The sequence below is a fragment of the Callorhinchus milii genome, unplaced genomic scaffold (assembly GCF_018977255.1).
Source record: "Callorhinchus milii isolate IMCB2004 unplaced genomic scaffold, IMCB_Cmil_1.0 Scaffold18, whole genome shotgun sequence".
NCBI classification, from domain to species: domain Eukaryota; kingdom Metazoa; phylum Chordata; class Chondrichthyes; order Chimaeriformes; family Callorhinchidae; genus Callorhinchus; species Callorhinchus milii.
The window spans coordinates 1,971,323-1,991,065 of NW_024704759.1; the positions used below are offsets into that span (position 1 = coordinate 1,971,323).

Consider the following 19,743-nt stretch of genomic DNA (forward strand, 5'->3'; position numbering starts at 1 on the left):
TAAAATCATACAATCCTACAGCACAGAAGGAAGCCATTTGTTAGTCGATTGACGGATTGCTTTCCAGGGGCAATAACTCCTTAAAAAAAATTGGTCATTCGATCCTCGACTGTTAGTGGCACACTGCTGTGCGCAATTGGCTGCCGTGTTTCATCCATAAAATATACAGGCAATTCACTTTGCGGCGTCTTCTGTGAAGTGCTTTGAGATGTCTCAACAATGTGGTAAGGCACTATATCGAATGCAAGGATTATTATTATTACACAGGCAGTCAGCACCAGTAAAGCACCAGTAAAGCACAGCCAAGCTGACGCACCCATGTCTTCTCTCCTGGTGATGGTGAGGGTAAGTGCGTGTTTATGTGAACTGGGAGAGAAACTGCCAAATATCTAAAAATAACCTAAAATCAAAAACATTAAAAAGAGCAGGAGAAACAGGATGGACTAATCTGCCATCGGTAGACGGTAATTGTGGATGCATAGTTTTAATATTGCTTCATGCAGTACCCAACCCTGCAATGACTCATTTCTTTCAAGATGAGGTAGGAGAGTGGGGGGGGAGGGGGGAGGAAAGGTCTAGATATCTTTTGAATGAAAACATTCAAAATAACAGCAGGAAAAGGCATTAATGTGCTGTACAATGTGGGTCCAGTGTTGAAATCTGTTCAATATGATAATAATCCTTGCATTTGAAATAAACACCTATTATGTATATCTCCAACAACTACAACACATTGCCTTGCACCGTGTTCAACGGTGATCCAATTAATATTGCCTGTACACTGTAACTAGGAGTGCCATTCATGTTGAGGGAATGCCCCAAAGCATTGGATAGTGAAGGATTTGCACCTAAACTGGGGATTGGAATCAAGAGGGATAGAGGCCAGGAGGACTGGGGTAGGAAGGTGATCGAAGGCATGGTCAAAGAGGAGGGTCTTGAGACAGGCCTTGAAGGAGGCAAGGCAGGGATGAAGTGGAGGGACTCTGGGGTGGAGTTTCAGAGGGTGGGAGCAGAAAGGCTGAAGACCAGACTGCCAATAGTGGAGTGGAGGGCAAAGCAGGGACATGTGGAACTGGCCAGTGCCCACCAAGCGGAGGGAGCGGGCAGGTTGGTAACGTTTTAGTAGGTCACAGAGGTAGGAAGGAGCAAGACCGAGGATGGCTTTAAAAGTGGGACGAGTATCTTGAACTCGATGCTCTGGGGGATGGGAAGCCAGTGAAGTGGCGTGAGGGTGCTTAGTGTAGGAGAGGACATGAGTTGCAGAGTTCAGAATCATTTGAAGCTTGTGAAGGGAAGATTTGGGAAGTCCAATGCCACAGTTATTCCGACTTGCCAGCCAACTTGCATATACTGTACAGGAAATATCAAATAAACAGTCATACAGTGAATGCTAATTATTTTTCTGGGGATATTTTTGACCAGGTGAATCATTGATTCTTACAAGCCCTGAATGACTCATCTTGTGGTGAGGAATGGGGAATCCCGGTGAAAATTGCAACAACAACATGATAAAGTGCTCTATCAATCACAACAAGAATAACAATAACTAGCATTTATATAGCACCCCCTCATGCAGGGTAGCGTGCCAGAACGCTCAACTGTGACTGAGCAAGACAGCAAGCCGGGTGAGGTTTGAGGAGGTGATAAAGGGGCTGTGTCAATGGCAAAGATTATTATTATCATCATTATTTCCATCTCCTGAAAAGAGGAGGGTAAGGGGTGACCTGATAGCGATCTTTAAAATGATGAAAGGTTTTGATAGGGTAGACATAGGAAAGATGTTTCCACTCGTGGGGGAGACCAAAATCAGGGGCCATCAATATAAAATACAACAACAACAACTTGGATTTATATAGCGCCCTCCACGCCGGACGGCGTCTCAGAGCGCTTCACTGTAAGGAATCCCGGGGCCAAGCCAGGGAGAGGGGGAGGAAGGTGACCAAAGTCGCGGTCGAAAAGAAAGGTCTTCAGAAGAGACCTGAAAGTAGGAAGAGAGGGGGCGAGGCGAAGGGAGTGAGGAAGGGAGTTCCAGAGCCTCAGGGCATAGTGGCTGAAGGCACGGCCGCCAAGCATGGAGCGGAGGACTAGGGGGACGAGGAGGAGGCCAGACCCCGAGGATCGAAGGCAACGGGTGCTGTTTTGAGGAGAGAGGTCAGAGAGATCGGGGGATGCAGAGGAGTGGAGGGATTTGAATACAAGGGTGAGGATCTTGAAATCGATCCTCTCTGCGATAGGCAGCCAGTGCAGTCTGGCCAGGACTGGGGTAATCGGGGAACGTAGTAATAGTAATAGTCACAAATAGATCAAATAGGGAAGTTAGAAGAAATTTCTTCCCACGGAGAGTAGTGGAATGTGGAACACGTTACCACAAGGTGTTGTTGAGGCAAATAGCCTAGAAATATTTAAGGGAAAGCTCAACGGGTACATGAGGGAGAAAGGAATTGAAGGTTATGCTGATAGGCTTAGTGAGGAAGGGCAGAGGAGGCTCATGTAAAGCATAAACACTGGCGAAGACCAGTTGGGCCAAATGGCCTGTTTCTGGGCTGTATATTCAAATGTATTCTGATGAATTAGTGTTCAAATAATAATAATTGTTATTAATAATTTAATTGTTATTAATAATTTAATTATTAACAATATACAGTATTGTTAAAAAATAATAAAATGATGAACTATTATTTATTTATTATTATCAGCGTGCAATTGGCTGCCGCGTTTCGCCCCCAAAGTATACAGTCAATTCACTTTACGGCGTACCCCGTAAAGCTCTTTGAGACAACAACAACAACAGCAAAATTGCATTTATGGAGCGCCTGTCACGTCGGGAGGACGTCCCAAAGCGCTGGAGGGGCAGAGTCTCGACGACGTGATAAGGCGCAGTATCGAGTGCAAGGGTGATGATGATGATGGTGATGATGATGGTGATGATGATGATGGTGATGCACACCTGAGCTGTTTGCACTTCTACCTTTGCAACAAGTGCAGGTGGGGCCACATTGCTGAGGATGGGGGCGGGGCGAGAGACCGGATGACGCACATGCAAATCAGGGCGTCTGATTGACACCGGCGCCGACCAATCACGTGAACGACAGGGGCTTTTCCTCCCCACCTCCCGTAAGCTTGAGGGTAGGGACGCGCTGACGCAAGCGGGGGCGGCTGACCAATGACGGGGGGCGGGGAGGAGAGCGCTGGCACCGCCCCCTCTCACCTCACCAGGGGAGAGTCATGTGATCGGGGAAGGCGCTGCAAGATGGCGGCGGCGGCGGCGTCGTCGGCGACGGAGTGTGGTTGGTCGTGGTGAGCGGCCGCGTTTGTGGCGGCCCGGAGGCCAGGCGGAGAGAGAAAAGAAGAGGAGAAGGACGGAGGGCGGAGTTGTGTTCGTGGCTGAGAGAGAGAGAGCCGTCATATCGCGGATATTTCAGGTACTTTATTGTTTGTGAGGTGACAGTTTGCTCCGGTGTGAAGGCGACACCGGTTTGTAACCGGGGCTTCGTGTGGCCTAAAGGCGTCGGGGAGCAGCTCAGGCCCGAGCTCGGCTTGTGGGGCGGCGTTTGGCTTCCCCTCCCCACCTCTCGCCTGGTGACGAGCTTTTTCTTCTCTCTTTTCATTTCCTTTTCTATTTATTCTTGAGAAAAATATTTTAAAGATTTTTATTTAGGCGACACCCCGTAGGTTTAGGCTGCCCCCACCCCCTCATGTGTACCCCTCCCCCCCACACACACACCCCCACTACACTCCCGCAAAATTCAGATAACTATAATAAAAAGGAAAATAAAATAAAAGACTTGTCTCAGGAGGACGAGGTAGGGATTTATGTTCGCGGAGGGAGGGAAGGGGTGGGGGGAGCTGTCTGTCTGACTGACTGACTGACTCTTCAGGGATATTTCATGGACTTCATTGTTTTTGAGGTGACACTTTCTCTCTTTCTCTCTCTCTCTCTCTCTTTCTGTCTCTCATATATTAGAAACAAAGCTTTGAAACATTCTCCTGAAGAGCTGGGGTGGGTGATGGGTGGGTAGGGAGTTAAGGCCGGGCGGTGTAGTTGCTTCTTCCAAGTTTACTGTGCGCGAGTGAGTGACTGAGTGAGTGAGTGAGTGTGTGAAGGGGGCAAAGAAGCTGCTGACATTGTTGTGGAAAGGAGGCCCTGGTGATATGGTGTGTGATCTGAGGGCTTGGAAGGTGCGGGAGATGTGTGTAAATCTAAAAATAACACCCTCCCCCCGACCCTTTCTCACCACCGCCACTACCCTGAGAGACAAGTGCCCTCGAGTCACTGCTGTTTACCATACAGACATGTTGGCAAAAACTCAGTGAGGGTGTTATAAAGTTGCTGCGTTAACAGTTGAGGCACAAAACCCGCCCCGCAGCTGCGGAAATCAGTTACACGTCGCAGTGTATTTGGCTTATTGAACCTAAGCTACTGAAAACGACAGGTTTCCTCGTAGTCTGCTGGTGCTGCTTGCTGTAACAGTTTCAATCAGTCTGGTTCTGTAGCAAAGTCCCGACCGCAGTCATGCACTTTTAGGGCTCGATGAGATAGTTTCTATTATGTATCTCGACTCTTGTGGTGCAAAAAGTTTTTTTTTTTGGCAGCCAAAATATAGGGTGTCGTCCAAAATGTTAACATTTCTCTCTCTCGCTCTGCTTACGTGTCTGCTAGGAATTTCCAACGTAAGTGTTAACTGATAGCGTTTGACTCTTTAATATCGATCATTTTATAACTTGTATGGAACTAGCTAGGTAGATTGTTGAATGAAAGATGGGCAACTTTAGCTAGCTTCACGTGTCACAATTTCATGTAATCAATTTAAAATACGGTCGGAAGCTAGGATATGTTTGTGTAATAGGATAATGTGTGCGCATGTGTATATGGAAAGTGATAACTTTGAATCTGGAACACTCTCCCTCAATTCCTCCGCCTTGCCCACTCTCTCCACTTTTTCAAGTCCCACCCGAAAACTTTCCTCTTCGACCGTACACCCACCTCCCCTCCTCGGCTCGGAGTCAGGCTCCGTCATTGTTAAGCGCTCTGAGACACTGCCCTGCATAAGTGCATGTTGTTGTTGTTGGTGTGTTAACTGGGATCATTAAGAGTACATTAAAATGTAATTTTGTGCATTGCAATATTTCAAATTCAAGCAGTATAAAATTTTAAATTTTCCTTGGACTTTCTAACGAAGATACTCTCTGGAGACAACATTGTAAGAACTGGTGGCTATAGTCTGTCATTGATGTCAGTAACTTGAATTATACATTGAGAATATTGTACAAGAAGTATATCACAATATTAGTACTTTAAGCTTAGAGGGGAATGGGGGACTCTTTTCATAGCTACAGGAAGTATAATTTGATATCAGTGAATATTGTTTGAAATACTCCCCATAGCTATAGGAAAAGAAAGGTTCTAAACTATATGTTCCCTATAGCAGAGAAATACAGCCTTTTTTACATTTTTGGCATCTGCTAACTACACTCATGGGCCTCACTGCTGATCTGACGTACAGAAAAGGCAGCTGCATGTAAGAGTGGTGCCATTGAGTTTAACAAGGGCAAGGACTTTGGACTGGCCTAGGAGAAGATCCAGAGCCACCCAACCCCAGCAAAGCATGGTACTAACTGATTACTCCAGAAATAATAATACTAATAATCCTTGTATTTGATATAACACCTAGTTATGTCTTCGAGATGCCTCAAAACACTTCACAGAATATGCTGTAAAGTGAATTTACTGTATATATTGTGGGCAAAACACAACACAGTGACTATGGTCATCATGTGGGAGATCAGTAGTAAAACATTCTGTACATAGGTGTACAAAGCAGAAAAAACAAGTGTTTGAATTTTTTTTTTAAAAACTGTAACTTTAAAAAATGATCTGTGAATAAACTTACTCCCAACAAAACCAGTTCATATTATTTGGTGAACTTTTTCAAACAATGAATATCTGCTTAGAAGTGGTATGGTAAACAACTGCAGATTGATGCCCATGCATCGTTGACATGGCGTTCGCTACTGTAATAATAATGATAATAATTTAGCTGTATAAATCCATCTTAATACAACAGCTTCCATAACAACTTTTTAATGTTTAACTTACTGTAAATTGTTGTTTCATTTTCGGTGTCGTTAAACAGGTGATTATATCTTGACCTGAGTTCAATTCCAGGCAGAGGGCGAAACCTTGGGCAAGTTTCCTTACTCCACACAGAGCCTAATAATAATCCCTCCAAAACCAAAAACAATAATAAATTGGTCATTTTCAATCTACGACTGTTTGTGGGACATTGCTGTGCGCAATTGGCTGCCGCGTTTGCCCACAAATATACAGTCAATTCACTTTACAGTGTGTTCTGTGAAGCGCTTTGGGACGTCCTCCCGACATGAAAAGCGCTATATCAAATGCAAGGATTATTATTATTATCTTTTAAAAATTAACTATGCTCAGTACCGAGAAGCAGAGTTCAGTGGGTTCAGTTAATAATAATAATAAACCTTGAATTTGATAAAGCATCTTATTACTTAATTGAGATGTCTCAAAACACTTCACAGAATATATTGTAAAGTAGAGTGACTTTGCAGCCAATTGCGCACAGCAGTGTCCCACAAACATTCGTGGATTGAGTGACCATATTATTATTCTGTCTGTACATTGCTAACCATTGCTTGTCTCAACTTCAGTCCTGGAAGAAAACATTTCAAAGTGGGCAGTGTAATTCTGCTTTCATACTTTGAAGCATTTGGAAGCAGTGTCTCATCTTTCCAGATTTCAACTGAGGCAGGTGATATACAAATACTTCAAGCCATACAATAGTCTGCATTGCTAAGAGACCGGGAATATTTGTGTATCCTTTTCATATTTAACGCATCTGTATGGAGAGCAGCACATTTCAGAGATCAGCATTAAAGCCTCTATTTATGTAGCAGTAAGTAGTCGTCTGGTTGTTAGTCGATCGGTGGATCACTTTTCCGAGGGTAATAATCTCTTTTAAAAGAATTAATAATAATTTGTTCACTCAATCTACGACTGTTTGTGGGACACTCTTGTGCGCAATTGGATGCTGTGTTTTCACCCACAAAATATACAGTCAATTCACTTTACAGTGTATTCTGTGAAGCGCGTTGAGACGTATTGAAGATGTGATAAGAAGCTATATTAAATACAATAATAATCCTTGCATTTGATATAGAGCTTTTCACGTCTTCGAGATGTCTCAAAGCGTTTTGCAGAATATACTGCAAAATGAATTGACTGTATATTTTGTGGGCGAACACGACAGCCAATTGCGCACAGCAGTGTCCCACAAACAGTCGTGGATTGAGTGACTAAATTATTATTGGTTTTTTTCTTGAGGGACTATTGTGAGGTGTGTGGATTAAGGAAATTTGTCCAAGGTTTTGCCCTGCCAGGAATTGAACCCAGGTCTCTTGTTTGTGAGGCGAGTGCTCTAACCACAGAGCTACAGGACTCCTTGTACAGGACAAGGATTATTATTTTTATTATTTAGATTGAAAATGACCAATTTATTTTTCGTTTTTGGAGGGATTATTATTAGGCTCTGTGTGGAGTAATGAAACTTGCCCAAGGTTTCGCCCTCTGCCTGGAGTTGAACTCAGGTCTCTCGCTTGCAAAGCGAGTGCTCTAACCACTGAGCTGCAGGACTCCACACAACCTTATTAAATAGAGTTCACTTAATTATAATTTGAAAGTTTAGTGTTTCAATTTCCACTTCTCTGACTCCCCAGCTCCCTCCACTTTTGATCGAGTACAGATGTAAGAGTGAGCGAGTTTTTTATTGTTCTGTGCACCGCCTACAACAACAACTTGCACTTATATAACGTCCTCCACTCAAGGTAGCGTCAGGAAGCTGAATATGAGGAAAGAAGGATGTGCTGACTGTGGAGGGAAGGAGGTTTGAATGACTGGTGTTTCTACTTTGTTTATGTTGGAGTCTGTATCCAGAGCTTTTCCCCAGAAGACGGAGTAGAGTCTGAAATCCACGACAGCATAAGTTTTGGACAGTTTGTGTATCATGATCATTTGATGTTTGTTGTTGTCAACTTGGAGCTGGAAGATTTAAACCTTGCTTCACTTTAGTGATGAGTTGATTTTCCCAGATGGCAAATGCACAAATCAATGTGCACCTGAATTTTTATGATTCTGCTTCTGAGTTGTATATTTCAGATACACATCATTCAATTAATGATTCTTTGGTAGCTGAAAGAACATGGAGGAAAAGGAGTAACTGTGAGCTATCTAGCTGTCAAATGGGTGCTAATCTTCTCTATTATCTCTATAGACAATTTATTTAGGGTTGATGGTTGAAAGGTAGGTTCTGAAGTGTTAGAACAGGTACCTGCTTCTAAATGAAGTTCCATATATTCTGTAGAGTTTTATTATGATTATGTAGTTTACCATTTCTCTACAGCTATGTTGAAGATACTTGCTGTTTACTTGTTTGCAATCCGATCTTTACAGCTGCATATTGAGAGAAAATAGTCCTGTCAAAACAAGTCAAGTAACACACCAATTTAACTGGACAGTGTAGCCTCTTGTTTGGAAAGTATTTATTGGCTGCGTGGGTACAGGTGGCATTGACTCATTGTTCGACTGCAACATCCTTTGATAAGTCGCTCATGGGCCCAAGTATCACAAGCTGGTCAGATACTGTGTTCAAATGTAATTTGAACTACAGTTTATGTAATCACATTCACCTGTAATATGAAGAATGATGCTGAATAAACATATAGACTTGTTGTTTAGGTGAAGATTTACTGAAAGCTGTTTGCCGTAATTCTCACTGCCCCAAGATTTCTGATCCTTTTCTGAAGCTGGCAACATGTACTGTGGAGTCCTGTAGCTTAATGGTTAGAGCACTCGCCTTGCAGATGAGAGGACCTGGGTTTGATTCCCGGCAGGGCGAAACGTTGGGTAAATAATAATAATAATTGTTGCATTTGATATAGCACTTTTCACGTCTTCTAGACGTTTCAAAGGGCTTCACACAATATATTGTAAAGTGAATTAAGTGTATATTTGTGGGCGAATTGCGCACAGCAGTATCCCACAAACAGTCGTGGATTGAAGTGACCAATTTTATTGTTTTTTTTCTTGAGGGATTATTATTAGGCGGGTGGAATAAGGAAACTTGGCCAAGGTTTCGCCCTGCCGGGAATCAAACCCAGGTCTCTCTCGCTTACAAGGCGAGTGCTCTAACCACTGAGCTACAGGGCTCCTTACTCCATATGCCTCGGTTTACCGAACAGTAAGTAGGAACCCGGTTGTTAATAATTTGGTCACTTAATCCACAACTGTTTGTGGGACATTGCTGTGCACAATTGGCTGCTGCATTTTCGCCCACAAAACGTACAGTCAATTCACTTTACAGTATATTCTGTGAAGCGCTTTGAGACGTTTACAACAACAACAAAATTACATTTGTTTAGCACCTTTCACATCGGGAGGACGTCCTAAGGCGCTGGACAGTCAGTATTTTGGACCCAAGCTTGAAATCAGGAAGTGGGGAGGACAAGGAGGGTGATCGAAGGCACGGTCGAAGAGGAGAGTCTTGAGATGGGTCTTGAAGGAGGCAAGGGAGGGGGCGAGACAGAGGGACTGCGGGATGGAGTTCCAGAGAGTGGGGGCAGAGTGGCGGAAGGCCTGCCCGCCAATAGTGGGGCGAGCGAGGGGGGACATGTGAAGCAGGCCAGAGACTACTGAGTGAAGTGAGCAGGCAGGTGAATAGAGGGTTAGCAGGTCTCAGATGTAGAGGAGAGCAAGACCATGGAGAGCTTTGAAGGTGAGAACCACGAACTTGAACTGTATCCTCTGTGTGATGAAAAGCCAGTGGAGTTGGGCGAGGATGGAGGTGATAGGGTCACGGAGCCTGGTGTGAGAGAAGACACGGGCTGCAGAGTTCTGGATAATCTGCAGCCTATGGAGGGAGGAGTTGGGGAGCTCAACAAGCGGGGCGTTTGCATAGTCAAGCCTGGATGTTATGAATTTGTGTATGTGGGTTTCGGTGGCCTGCGGTGTGAAACAGTGGCGGAGCCGGGCAATGTTGCGGAGGAAGGGGAAGGCAGAGCGGGTCATGGCATGGATGTGGGGTAGAAAGGACAGTTGAGGGTCAAACAAGACCCCAAGGTTCCAGACTGGCTTAGCAAGGTGGAGTGTGCATCCATGGATGGTGTTGCTCTCAGCACCTGAGTTGTGGAGGTGCTGACGGGAGCCAATCAGGAGAGCCTCGGTCTTGTTGACGTTTAACTGAAGAAAGTTCGCTCTCATCCAGGACTTGATGTCTGACAGACTTTCTGTCAGGGACAGCAGTGGTCCTGGAGTCAAGGGTGAAGGCCGAGAGATAGAGTTGGGTGTCATTCGCATATATGTGGAAGTTGACCCCATGTCTGTGGGTGGTGTCACCAAGAGGCAGCGTGTAGATATTGAAGAGGAGGGGACCAAGGCCAGAGCCTTGAGAGACGCCACATGAGATGGTTTAGATGAAATGCAAGGATTATTATCCAGGCATCTGGATTTGCACAGGTGGCAGTTTCTTAGGGGGTTGGTATCGAACTTCAGCAGGTTCCTTGACTCAGTTGTTTAGTTATGGGCACTGAACAGGAATTGATAACTTTTTGCTGATTTTTTTTTTCTTTGACCCTTTTTCTTTCTCTTCCTCCCCCCCCCCCCCCAACTTTTAATGTGCCTTTCATTTCCACACCTGAGATCAGCCATCTCGGCAGAGATTTGGATGAGATTGTGTAACTTATATAACTAGCTATACCTGTTGCAGCTTCGCTTGCAACCAAAGGATCCAATATTATGACAAGCATCTGGGTTTGACACTCAGACAACCATTTAGCCTTCTGTACTCAATGGGAGGACTCCTTTAATATATTTTCTCTCAGTCTCTCTCCCAGTCTCCCTCTCCCAGTCTCCCTCTCTCAGTCTCTCTCTCTCTCTCTCTCTCCCAGTCTCTCTCACTATCTCCAATCTCTCTCTGTCTGTCTGTCTGTCCCACACGGGAGGACTCAAGCTCCTGTGACAACCAGAAAAAAGTGCCATAAATTTGTTGCAGAATATAGATTTATTTCTCTGAACGATGTGTGCTTTTGTCTGTTGCTACGTAGTTGCAGAATACAATGCATACCTCACATTTTCGGGGCTTAATTAACGCATTTTTAAAATATGCCCATGACACTGCCAGTTGCAAGACCTTTCCGATGTATAAATTTCTACGTCAATCGGTTATTGCGTGTGTCAGATACACAGACAGACAGATAGAGACGGTTCCTTTTCATTATTATTATAGATAATAATCCTTGCATTTGATATCATTGAGATGTCTCAAAGCGCTTCACAGACTATATTGTAACGTGAATTGACTTGTGGGAAAACTTTCCTGGTGTTGGAGGCTAAGCAGCACAATGAAGTGGTAGATTTCCTCAATGAGCCACTACGGGAGCTGGTTAAACTTATAGAATTAATGGTCGCATTTGAGAGTTGTACTGGGAGACTTTATGAGTTTTGGTAGCATTGCTCCATCCTGTAGATGTGTTTCTATCCGAGCGTAAGTTAAAGCGCGCTGAGGAGCCGTCTGGCGTGGAGGGCGCTATATAAATCCAAGTTGTTGTTGTAATATATTCAAAAGTTTAGTGCCATTACTTTTTAAGAGTTAAATTAAAAGCACCATCACCCGTGGCTGGGCCTCGAACTACTAGCCTGAACTCTGCCCCTTTGCCTCACCTCTCTACCCGTCTTTAAATCCCACATTAAAACCTTCCTTTTCATAATGCTTCTTGGTCACATACCTCATCACCTATTACTTCTCCCTTGCCAGGTGACGAACCCCATCATTGAAACTCACTTTTTTATCCTACATGAAGCGTGCTATCTATGTAAATGCAGTTTTTTGGGGGATCTGTGATGGTACTGATAAGAGTATAGAAAAGTAAGATGAAACAATACAATGTTTGGAAGAATTTGAAATTTCTCTTCAGCTAATAGCGACATTTTTATCTTTAAATTACAGAATATAGATTAGGGCCTGAATGAACCAACTGTCTCCCTTGTCCAGTAATGCAGAAACAGTCTTTAATTTCTAACTTGAACACCAATTAATGGGAAATTGTGACCACTGTGTTCATTAGTACTGGGTTTTCAGACAATTGTATTCTAGCGTTTCAGAAACTGAGAAATGGTTTATTTATGTTTGGTACAATTGCTGATGTTTTTAATGTTTTATTTCAAAAAAAACCCTGCAGTAAGTCTGTAGTTATCTAGACCTTGCAGTCAGAAAGCTGAATTGATCCCATTCACTCTCTTTGTCAGCAATTTTATGGAGTTCACAAAGTGAACCGGACGGGAGGATTATTGGATTACATTCAAGTGCGTCTGTAAAATTTGGACAGACCTAATTAACCTTTTAATACTACATTTGAAAGGGAAATAGCAGATTCTGAAATAGTCTTCAATTCCCTTTCCATTTCTAAGCCTATATGCACCGCAAAATTATTTTTCTAGCTGTTCACACATTACATTGTAGTGATGTGGAACAGTTTTGTTGTTTTGCAAATTTAATTAAAAAGGGATGTTGCTGGGAAATTGTTGTTGACCTGCATGAAGCTCATTAGTTTGTACCAGTCCCTTTAGTTCTATAATTTAAGTGACCTGGTTACATCCACATTATCCCTTTAAACGGTCTGATTTACTTTGCCTCTCTTCTTGATCGACTTAATTGGGAACGGGTTCAAAGCGTTGCTTTGATATCTTCCAAAATTTTATATCTTAGATTTATTATTCAATTCTTCTGAATCCCCTCCAATGCATCAATGACCTTGTACGTTGGTGTCCCATCAGTTCCACAGTATACCAAATTCAAATAAGGAAAATTTAAAACTTTCTCGTAAAGGATATGTGCAAAATAATACCGGTTGCTATAATAAACAACTGTTTCTGTTATTGTACCAGATCTCAAATAATAATAATCCTTGCATTTGATATAGCGCCTTATCATGTTTTCACCCTCCACATGCCCCCCCTTGGTGACGTCATCCGCAGACATGGGGTAAATTTCCACATGTATGTGGATGACACCCAACCCTACCTCTCTGCCTCCACCCTGAACTCCAGGACTACTGAGGTCCTGACCGACTGCCTGTCCGACATCAAGTCCTGGACGAGGGACAACTTTCTCCAACTCAACTTTCAACAAGACCGAGGCCCTCCTGATTGACTCACACCAATGCCTCTGCACCTCGGGCGCTGGCAGCATCAGCCTCCACGGCTGCACACTCAACCTCACTAAGCCAGTCAGGAACCTGGGTGTCTTGTTTGACCCTGAACTGTCCTTTCTCCCCCACATCCACGCCATGACTACCACCACCTCGGCAACATTGCCAGACTCTGCACTGCCTCACGCCTCAGACTGCCAAAACCCTCACCCACGCATTCATCACATCAAGGCTCGATTACGGGAACTCCCTTCTCATCGGCCTTCCCAACTCTTCCCTTCACAAGCTGCAGATCATCCCAAACTCTGCAGCTCGTGTACTCTCACGTACCAGGCTCTGTGACCCCATCACTCCCACCCTCACCCGACTCCACTGGCTCCCCATCCCCCAGAGGATTGAGTTCAAGATCCTTGTCCTCACCTTTAAAGCCATTGATGGCCTTGCCCCCTCCTACCTCTCTGACCTGCTGATTCCCTACCAACCTGCCCGCTCCCTCCGTTCAGCGGGCTCCGGGCTGCTCCATGTCTCCCGCCCAACCCGCCCTACCATCAGTGGCCGGGCTTTCAGCCTCTTTGCCCCCACACTCAAACTCCATCCCACGGTCCCTTCGCCTCGCTTCCTCCCTCGCCTCCTTCAAGGCCGGCCTCAAGACCCTTCTCTTCAACCGTGCCTTTGGTCTCCCTCCCACCTCTCTCCATCACCATCATCCCTACACCACCCCTCCCCCAAGCTCCGGCCCCGACATCAGACTGTTCAGCGTTTTGGGACGTCCTCCCGACGTGAAAGGCGCTCTATAAATTTCATTTTGTTGTTGTTGAGGGTCTCAAAGCACTTCACAGGATATACTGTAAAGCGAATCGACTGTATTGTGTTGGTAAAATGCTGCAGCCAATTGCGCACAGCAGTATCTCACAAATGGGTAGAATGTGGGCAATCACGAGATGTTTGGGTTAAAAAGGTCTTTCAGCCTGCTTGATCTCCCCCTTCCAGTATGTCAACCCTCCTGTCTTTCCCTTGGAGAGAAGTTTCTTAAATTGCCCACTGACTTGGCTTTAAATACCCTTTTTGGTTATCTTTATATACAGTGTGTATATATACATATACTTATATACATTGTATTCTGTTAAGCGCTTCGAGACGTCTAGAAGACGTGAAAAAAGCACTATATCAAAAGCAAGGATTATTATTATATTATTATTTCGGAACATAGGAACAGAGTAGGCCATTCAGCCCTTTGAGCCTGTTTTGTAATTCAGTTAGATCATGGCTGATCTTTACCTCAACTCCAAGTCTAGTTGTTGATTACTGATTGTGCAAGAAATAATTGGTGTTTGTTTGGAAATTCTTTTTTTTACAGTTTTAAGACTGTCCCATCTTGTCTTGATGTAGATGTATTGTGCTATGGTTATTGCAGTAAGTTCTCAAATCAGATGGAAGTTATAACCACTGTTGCTCAGGTAAATAGTTAACAATTTTAATGACATTTCAGAATAATGTCTTGCGAGCTCCTTTGATAGCAGCAGCAAGTAGCACTGTCATAACTGGGTTCATAAGAGTTCAGGCCTTTTTACAGGCAGTCATTATCAAGCTCGTTATGACTTTAAAGCCACATTGGCCAATTTTTCTCTGCAATTGCATTTTCCCAAACCGCTTGAATCATTTGGGAGTGCAATCTGTTCTGAGGATATTCAACATTTTTTTCCCATAGTGGCTGTGGTCGAATTGTAGATAACATTTCTGTCTTGTTCTGCTGAAATCCGCACTATGCCCATTGCAATGGGCTCTGTGATTCATTGACGGGGGCCTGGAAGGAAGCAAGAATAAACATTGATGGGAAGAATGTGTAGAATTCCCTCCTTCCTTTCTGAGTTAACATTCCCGGAAATGTTTAATTGTAGGCCTGTTGTATGATGCAGCTTTCATAGCATCCTGTTGAGCTGTTGGTATTCATATGGTTCACCTGGTTTCAGCTGTGTCTGTGCCCTTGGGCAGTTTTATATGCATGATTTCATAATTCAAACCCAAACCAGTTTAATATTTGGTGTGAACTAATTGTGCAAATTAGCTGACAAGGATGCCAAATTGTTGATTTTTTTAATTAAAAAAACTTAAATTTTAAATCAGAATTTCCCTGCGGTAATTTTAGCAAAGGAGGAATGGTATATATCCTGAGTGAGGAAAGGTATTCATTCCTTTCATTTCTATAATATCCTGCAACACTAGCAGCTTAGGAGAACATAATATGTGGTTATGCCCAGTTCCTGAAAATCTTTAACTGTAAGCCCGTTGTGTGATGTCCCTAAGCACTGCTCTCTGATCGTTTACTATGCGGTGCTCAATGGGGAGTTGGGGAGGGGGAGAGGAGTACAATACCTCTAATTTGCCTTTCCCTTTCTTCCCTCTCCACCCACCTCACATGCTATGGGGTAAATAACACACAGTGTTACTGTAACACACAGTACAAAAAGTGACTCATCACTTTCAAGACTTCACAACCTCCAAGTTTTCTTTGCTGGAAAATGTTCAAGAGTAAAAAAATTTTTACCCGTTTTATCTAATTTGACGTACAACGTTCACCAACAAAGTAGTCACTATGCATGGACTTTTCCCATTAGAGCAGAGGAGGTTACGCGGGGACCTGATAGAGGTCTTCAAGATCATGAAAGGTTTTGACAGACTAGATAGGAAAAGCTGTTTCCGCTGGTAGGTGTGTCTGTGATCCGTGGTTACAGTCTTAAGATATCTACCAAAAGAAGCAGAGGGGAGGTTAGAAGAAATTTTTTCACTCAGCGAGTTGTTCGAATTTGGAATGATCCGCCCGAAAGGGCAGTGAAGTCCGATTCGATAACAGCTTTTAAGAGAGAACTGGATAGGTATCTGGGGAAGACGGGTTTGCAGGGTTATGGGGAGAAAGCTGGTGATTGGGGTTAGTGAAAGTGATTTGCTCTGTCAAAGAGCCGCACAGACTCGATGGGCCGAATGGCCTCCTTCTGGTACCATAACATTCTATGAATCTTATGAATTACAGAGGATTCTGTGAAACGCGTTGAAATGCCCCGTCAATGTCAAAAGTACTTCAATAAAACTCACAAAGCGTATAATCGCCTGTCGTACATCTGCCCAAGTCCCGTTGAATTTCCTATTAATAAGTTCCACATAACTCATATTTTGTATAATTCATATATGTACGGTCCCAACTTATGAGGACTACTGTAAATTAAATGAACGATTATTATAGAAAACATTAACACATACAGGTCTGGTGCGGGGTTGAGGTTGGGGCTGGATATGGTTAGCTGTAGCCTGGGCTTCTGGGCAATGATTATCCTGGTGAGACAGTAAGAGTGCTGACAGATTGGTGGTTGTATTCTTGGACTACCAATTATGTTGGCCATAAACTTAAATTGACATGGAATCTGTTACATTATGCGCTGATGCTCCACTGAGTTGAATTCTCTACTCAGTACGTAAAATAATTGCAAAATTCATTGTGACCAGATTTCTCTTAAGGCATCGCCATAATTGTATATTTCTAACTTTTTTGTGTTTTGTGTACACTTTTGACCTAGTTTATGTTATATTTCAGGCATCATAATCACTTGAGCCATGGCCACAAATGGTCCACAGTTGGGGTCAGTAAGCAGTCACACGATGAAGTCACAGCTTCGCATAACAGGTTGGTTTTGAAAGAGTAATTTTTGGTTTTCCAACAGTTAAACTGACCACCCGGCCTTTCAATTTTTTCTCCTTTGCCCCCACTGTTCCAGGTCGAACCGTCTCCTGTTTGAGCACAGTTACATGAGCACTGGGTAGTTCACCTCAGTACCATTCTTGATATGATATTCCTGATAACCTTGACAAGTGAATGTCTATCCCTTCTGTTGGACCATGTTTGGTTCCTGAGGTCACTTTGTCTTTACTTAAGATTGTGCAGGATTGCAGAAAATTCTTAATTTCTGTTTTGGTTTGCAGCCGGTTCTTTTTAAGAACTGTGGTAACTGTCTAAGGCAAGGTGTAACTATTAACTAAAATTAGGTGGAATTTCAGGCGTCTGAGGAGCCTGGTACTGCCCTCTTCAACAGCACACTTTACAGAAGAAAGGCAATAGGGGGGATGAACACCAGCTGTTTATAAAATCTCTGTCCCTTTGGAACAGCAAATTGAGACCACTTGTAATAGTTGAGAATTGGGGCTACTTATCATGCACACAATGTGCCGTTGTGAGGTGGTGATGAAATATTTTCTTATAATCTTGGTTTTGCCCTATGGTATAGGCTGTTATAATTTCCAGGTGGTTCATAGAAGCTCTTGGTAGATTTGTATCAGTATACATGTAGAGCATTATCCTCTGGAACAATTGAAGTGGATAGTGAATCTATTCTGGGTATCACTGTCCCATACGTAACCAATAAAGCTGTAGCAGAACAGGAGCATGTGTCTATTCTGCACAGCCTGCACTTTCTGTTTCGGAAGTAATCTCATCAGAATTCAGAAATTACCCTAACCACAAAAGTGAATTTCCAGCAGTTTCTGATTCATCAGAACCCTGACATGAGAATGTGTGTCCAAACCGTTCCACATGTTGGTTGACGTGGTTTGACCCAACCAACTATGGTTTGTTGGTTGGTTGGTGTTTGTATATTTCACTACGTTGGACTGCGGGTTTATGCTGTGGTGAATCACTGCGGAATAACCAAGTTTAATTAGCAGGTTGTTAAAATCCTAATTTTAAACATGCCAGTTCAGCACAAAATCAATGCATATTGTCGCCTTTAAATATTATGTCATCACCTTGACTCGGGCAGTAGCACTCTCATATATGGACTGTAGATTCAAGCCTCATATTGGAACTTTACATTCACACTCCAGTCCAGTACTGGGAGAGTATAGCGTTGTCAGAGGTGCTGTCAATCAGCTGAGACGATAAACCGACGTTCTGTCCACCTGTTCAAATAGATGTTAAAATTTCCACAACTTTTCAAAAGAGAAGTGAATTTCTCCCAGTAGCCTGGCCAGCAATCCCCCAGGAATCAGTTTTTCGCTTTAGGGTCATTGGTGGGAAATTATCACGTCTTCGAGACGTCTCATAGCACTTCACAGAATATAAAGTAAATTGACTATATTTTGTGGGTGAAACACGACAGCCAATTGCATGCAGCAGAGTCCCACAAATAGTCATAGATTAAGTGACCAAATTACTATTATTTTTTATTTATTTTGAAGGAATTATTACCCTGAAAAAGCAATCTGTTTTTAAATAGTTAATGTAATTTACAACAATTTCCTGTGCAGCATTCTGATATTATAGACTCTACATATTAAACATAACACCGTTGTCAATTTTTCCAACAGTTATCTGTGCGAAGCTCAGGGAAAATAGGAAGAACTGGTTTGGACCCAGTCCCTATGTGGAGTTGGCAGTCGATGGCCAGTCAAAGAAAACAGAGAAGGTTACCAACACACACAACCCAAAGTGGAAACAGCACATCACAGTGTAAGTTTGTGGGTTTGACACATATGCTGTCACTGTCAATGTAGCTGAACATTCAATGGGGTCTTGAGAAGGGGGATGTTGTGCACAGTTTCTTTAAATCATTCAACATTACTCAATAATAATAATCCTTGCATTTGACATAGCGCTTTTCATGTCTTCTAGACGTCTCAAAGCACTTCAACATTACTCTGTGAAGAGCGCTTTATAAATAAATGCAAGTTGTTGAGATTTGCAAATAAAAATATGGATAAGTTTCTCAGTTTCTCTTTGCATACATGGAAAAAGCTACTCACCTTGTCAGTAAGATGAAGACTAGTGGAATAATAACTTTTGTAACTTCATGGAACTCCTTTTTCAATTATGGAATCTAGTTTAGTTTCCTGTAACTCCCACCAAAGGCAGTGCTTGCTGCTGCACTATGCATTCCTGCTTACCACTTGAAGGTTTAATGGTGCTATATAGATCATCTTGTCTCTGGACCATTGTTGATGTAGCAGGGTTAGGATTTTGAATCTAACTGAGCTAAAATCTTTCTTGGGCAGGATTGTAGGGCAGGCCGGGCTGGGGACATGGAGCAGGTCGGAGCCTGCTGAGCAGAGGGAGCGGCAGGTTGATAAGGGATTAGCAGGTCACAGAGGTAGTTGGGGTAAGGTCATGGAGGTGAGGATGAGGATTTTGAACTGTTATCCTCTGAGGGATGGGGAGCCAGGTGAGGATGGGGCTGATAGGGTCACGGAACCTGGTTCGGGAGAAGACTTGAGCTACAAAGATCTGCAGCTTGTGAAGAAAAGAGTTGAGAAGGCTGACCAACAAGGAGTTGGCGTACTCAAGCCTAGATGTGATGAACGCTGGTATGAGGGTTTCGGCAGCCTGAGGGGTGAGCCAGTACCGGAGCCGAGCGATGTTGCGAAGCTTGGGGAAGGCAGATTGGGTCATGGCACGGATGTGGGGGAGAAAGGACAGTTGAGGGTCAAACAAGACGCCTAGGTTCCTGACTGGCTTGGTGAGGTGGGAGTGTGCAT

The 19,743-nt window shown here is 43.5% G+C and overlaps 1 protein-coding gene and 1 non-coding gene across 2 annotated transcripts in view; one reads left to right on the top strand and one right to left on the bottom strand.

The window, feature by feature from the left end:
• The first annotated feature begins 3,192 nt into the window (after positions 1-3,192).
• LOC103188616 (E3 ubiquitin-protein ligase Itchy) overlaps positions 3,193-19,743 on the top strand; it is a 39,863-nt gene continuing 23,312 nt past the window's right edge. The window contains exons 1-3 of the mRNA XM_007908657.2: positions 3,193-3,422; positions 16,814-16,903; positions 18,580-18,721. Of these exons, the coding sequence (XP_007906848.1) occupies positions 16,834-16,903; positions 18,580-18,721 (212 nt within the window). The 5' untranslated portion in view covers positions 3,193-3,422; positions 16,814-16,833. The remainder of the gene's footprint in view (positions 3,423-16,813; positions 16,904-18,579; positions 18,722-19,743) is intronic.
• trnat-ugu lies at positions 9,159-9,232 on the bottom strand. Its single transcript has one exon. It is a non-coding gene; the product is annotated as a tRNA-Thr (tRNA).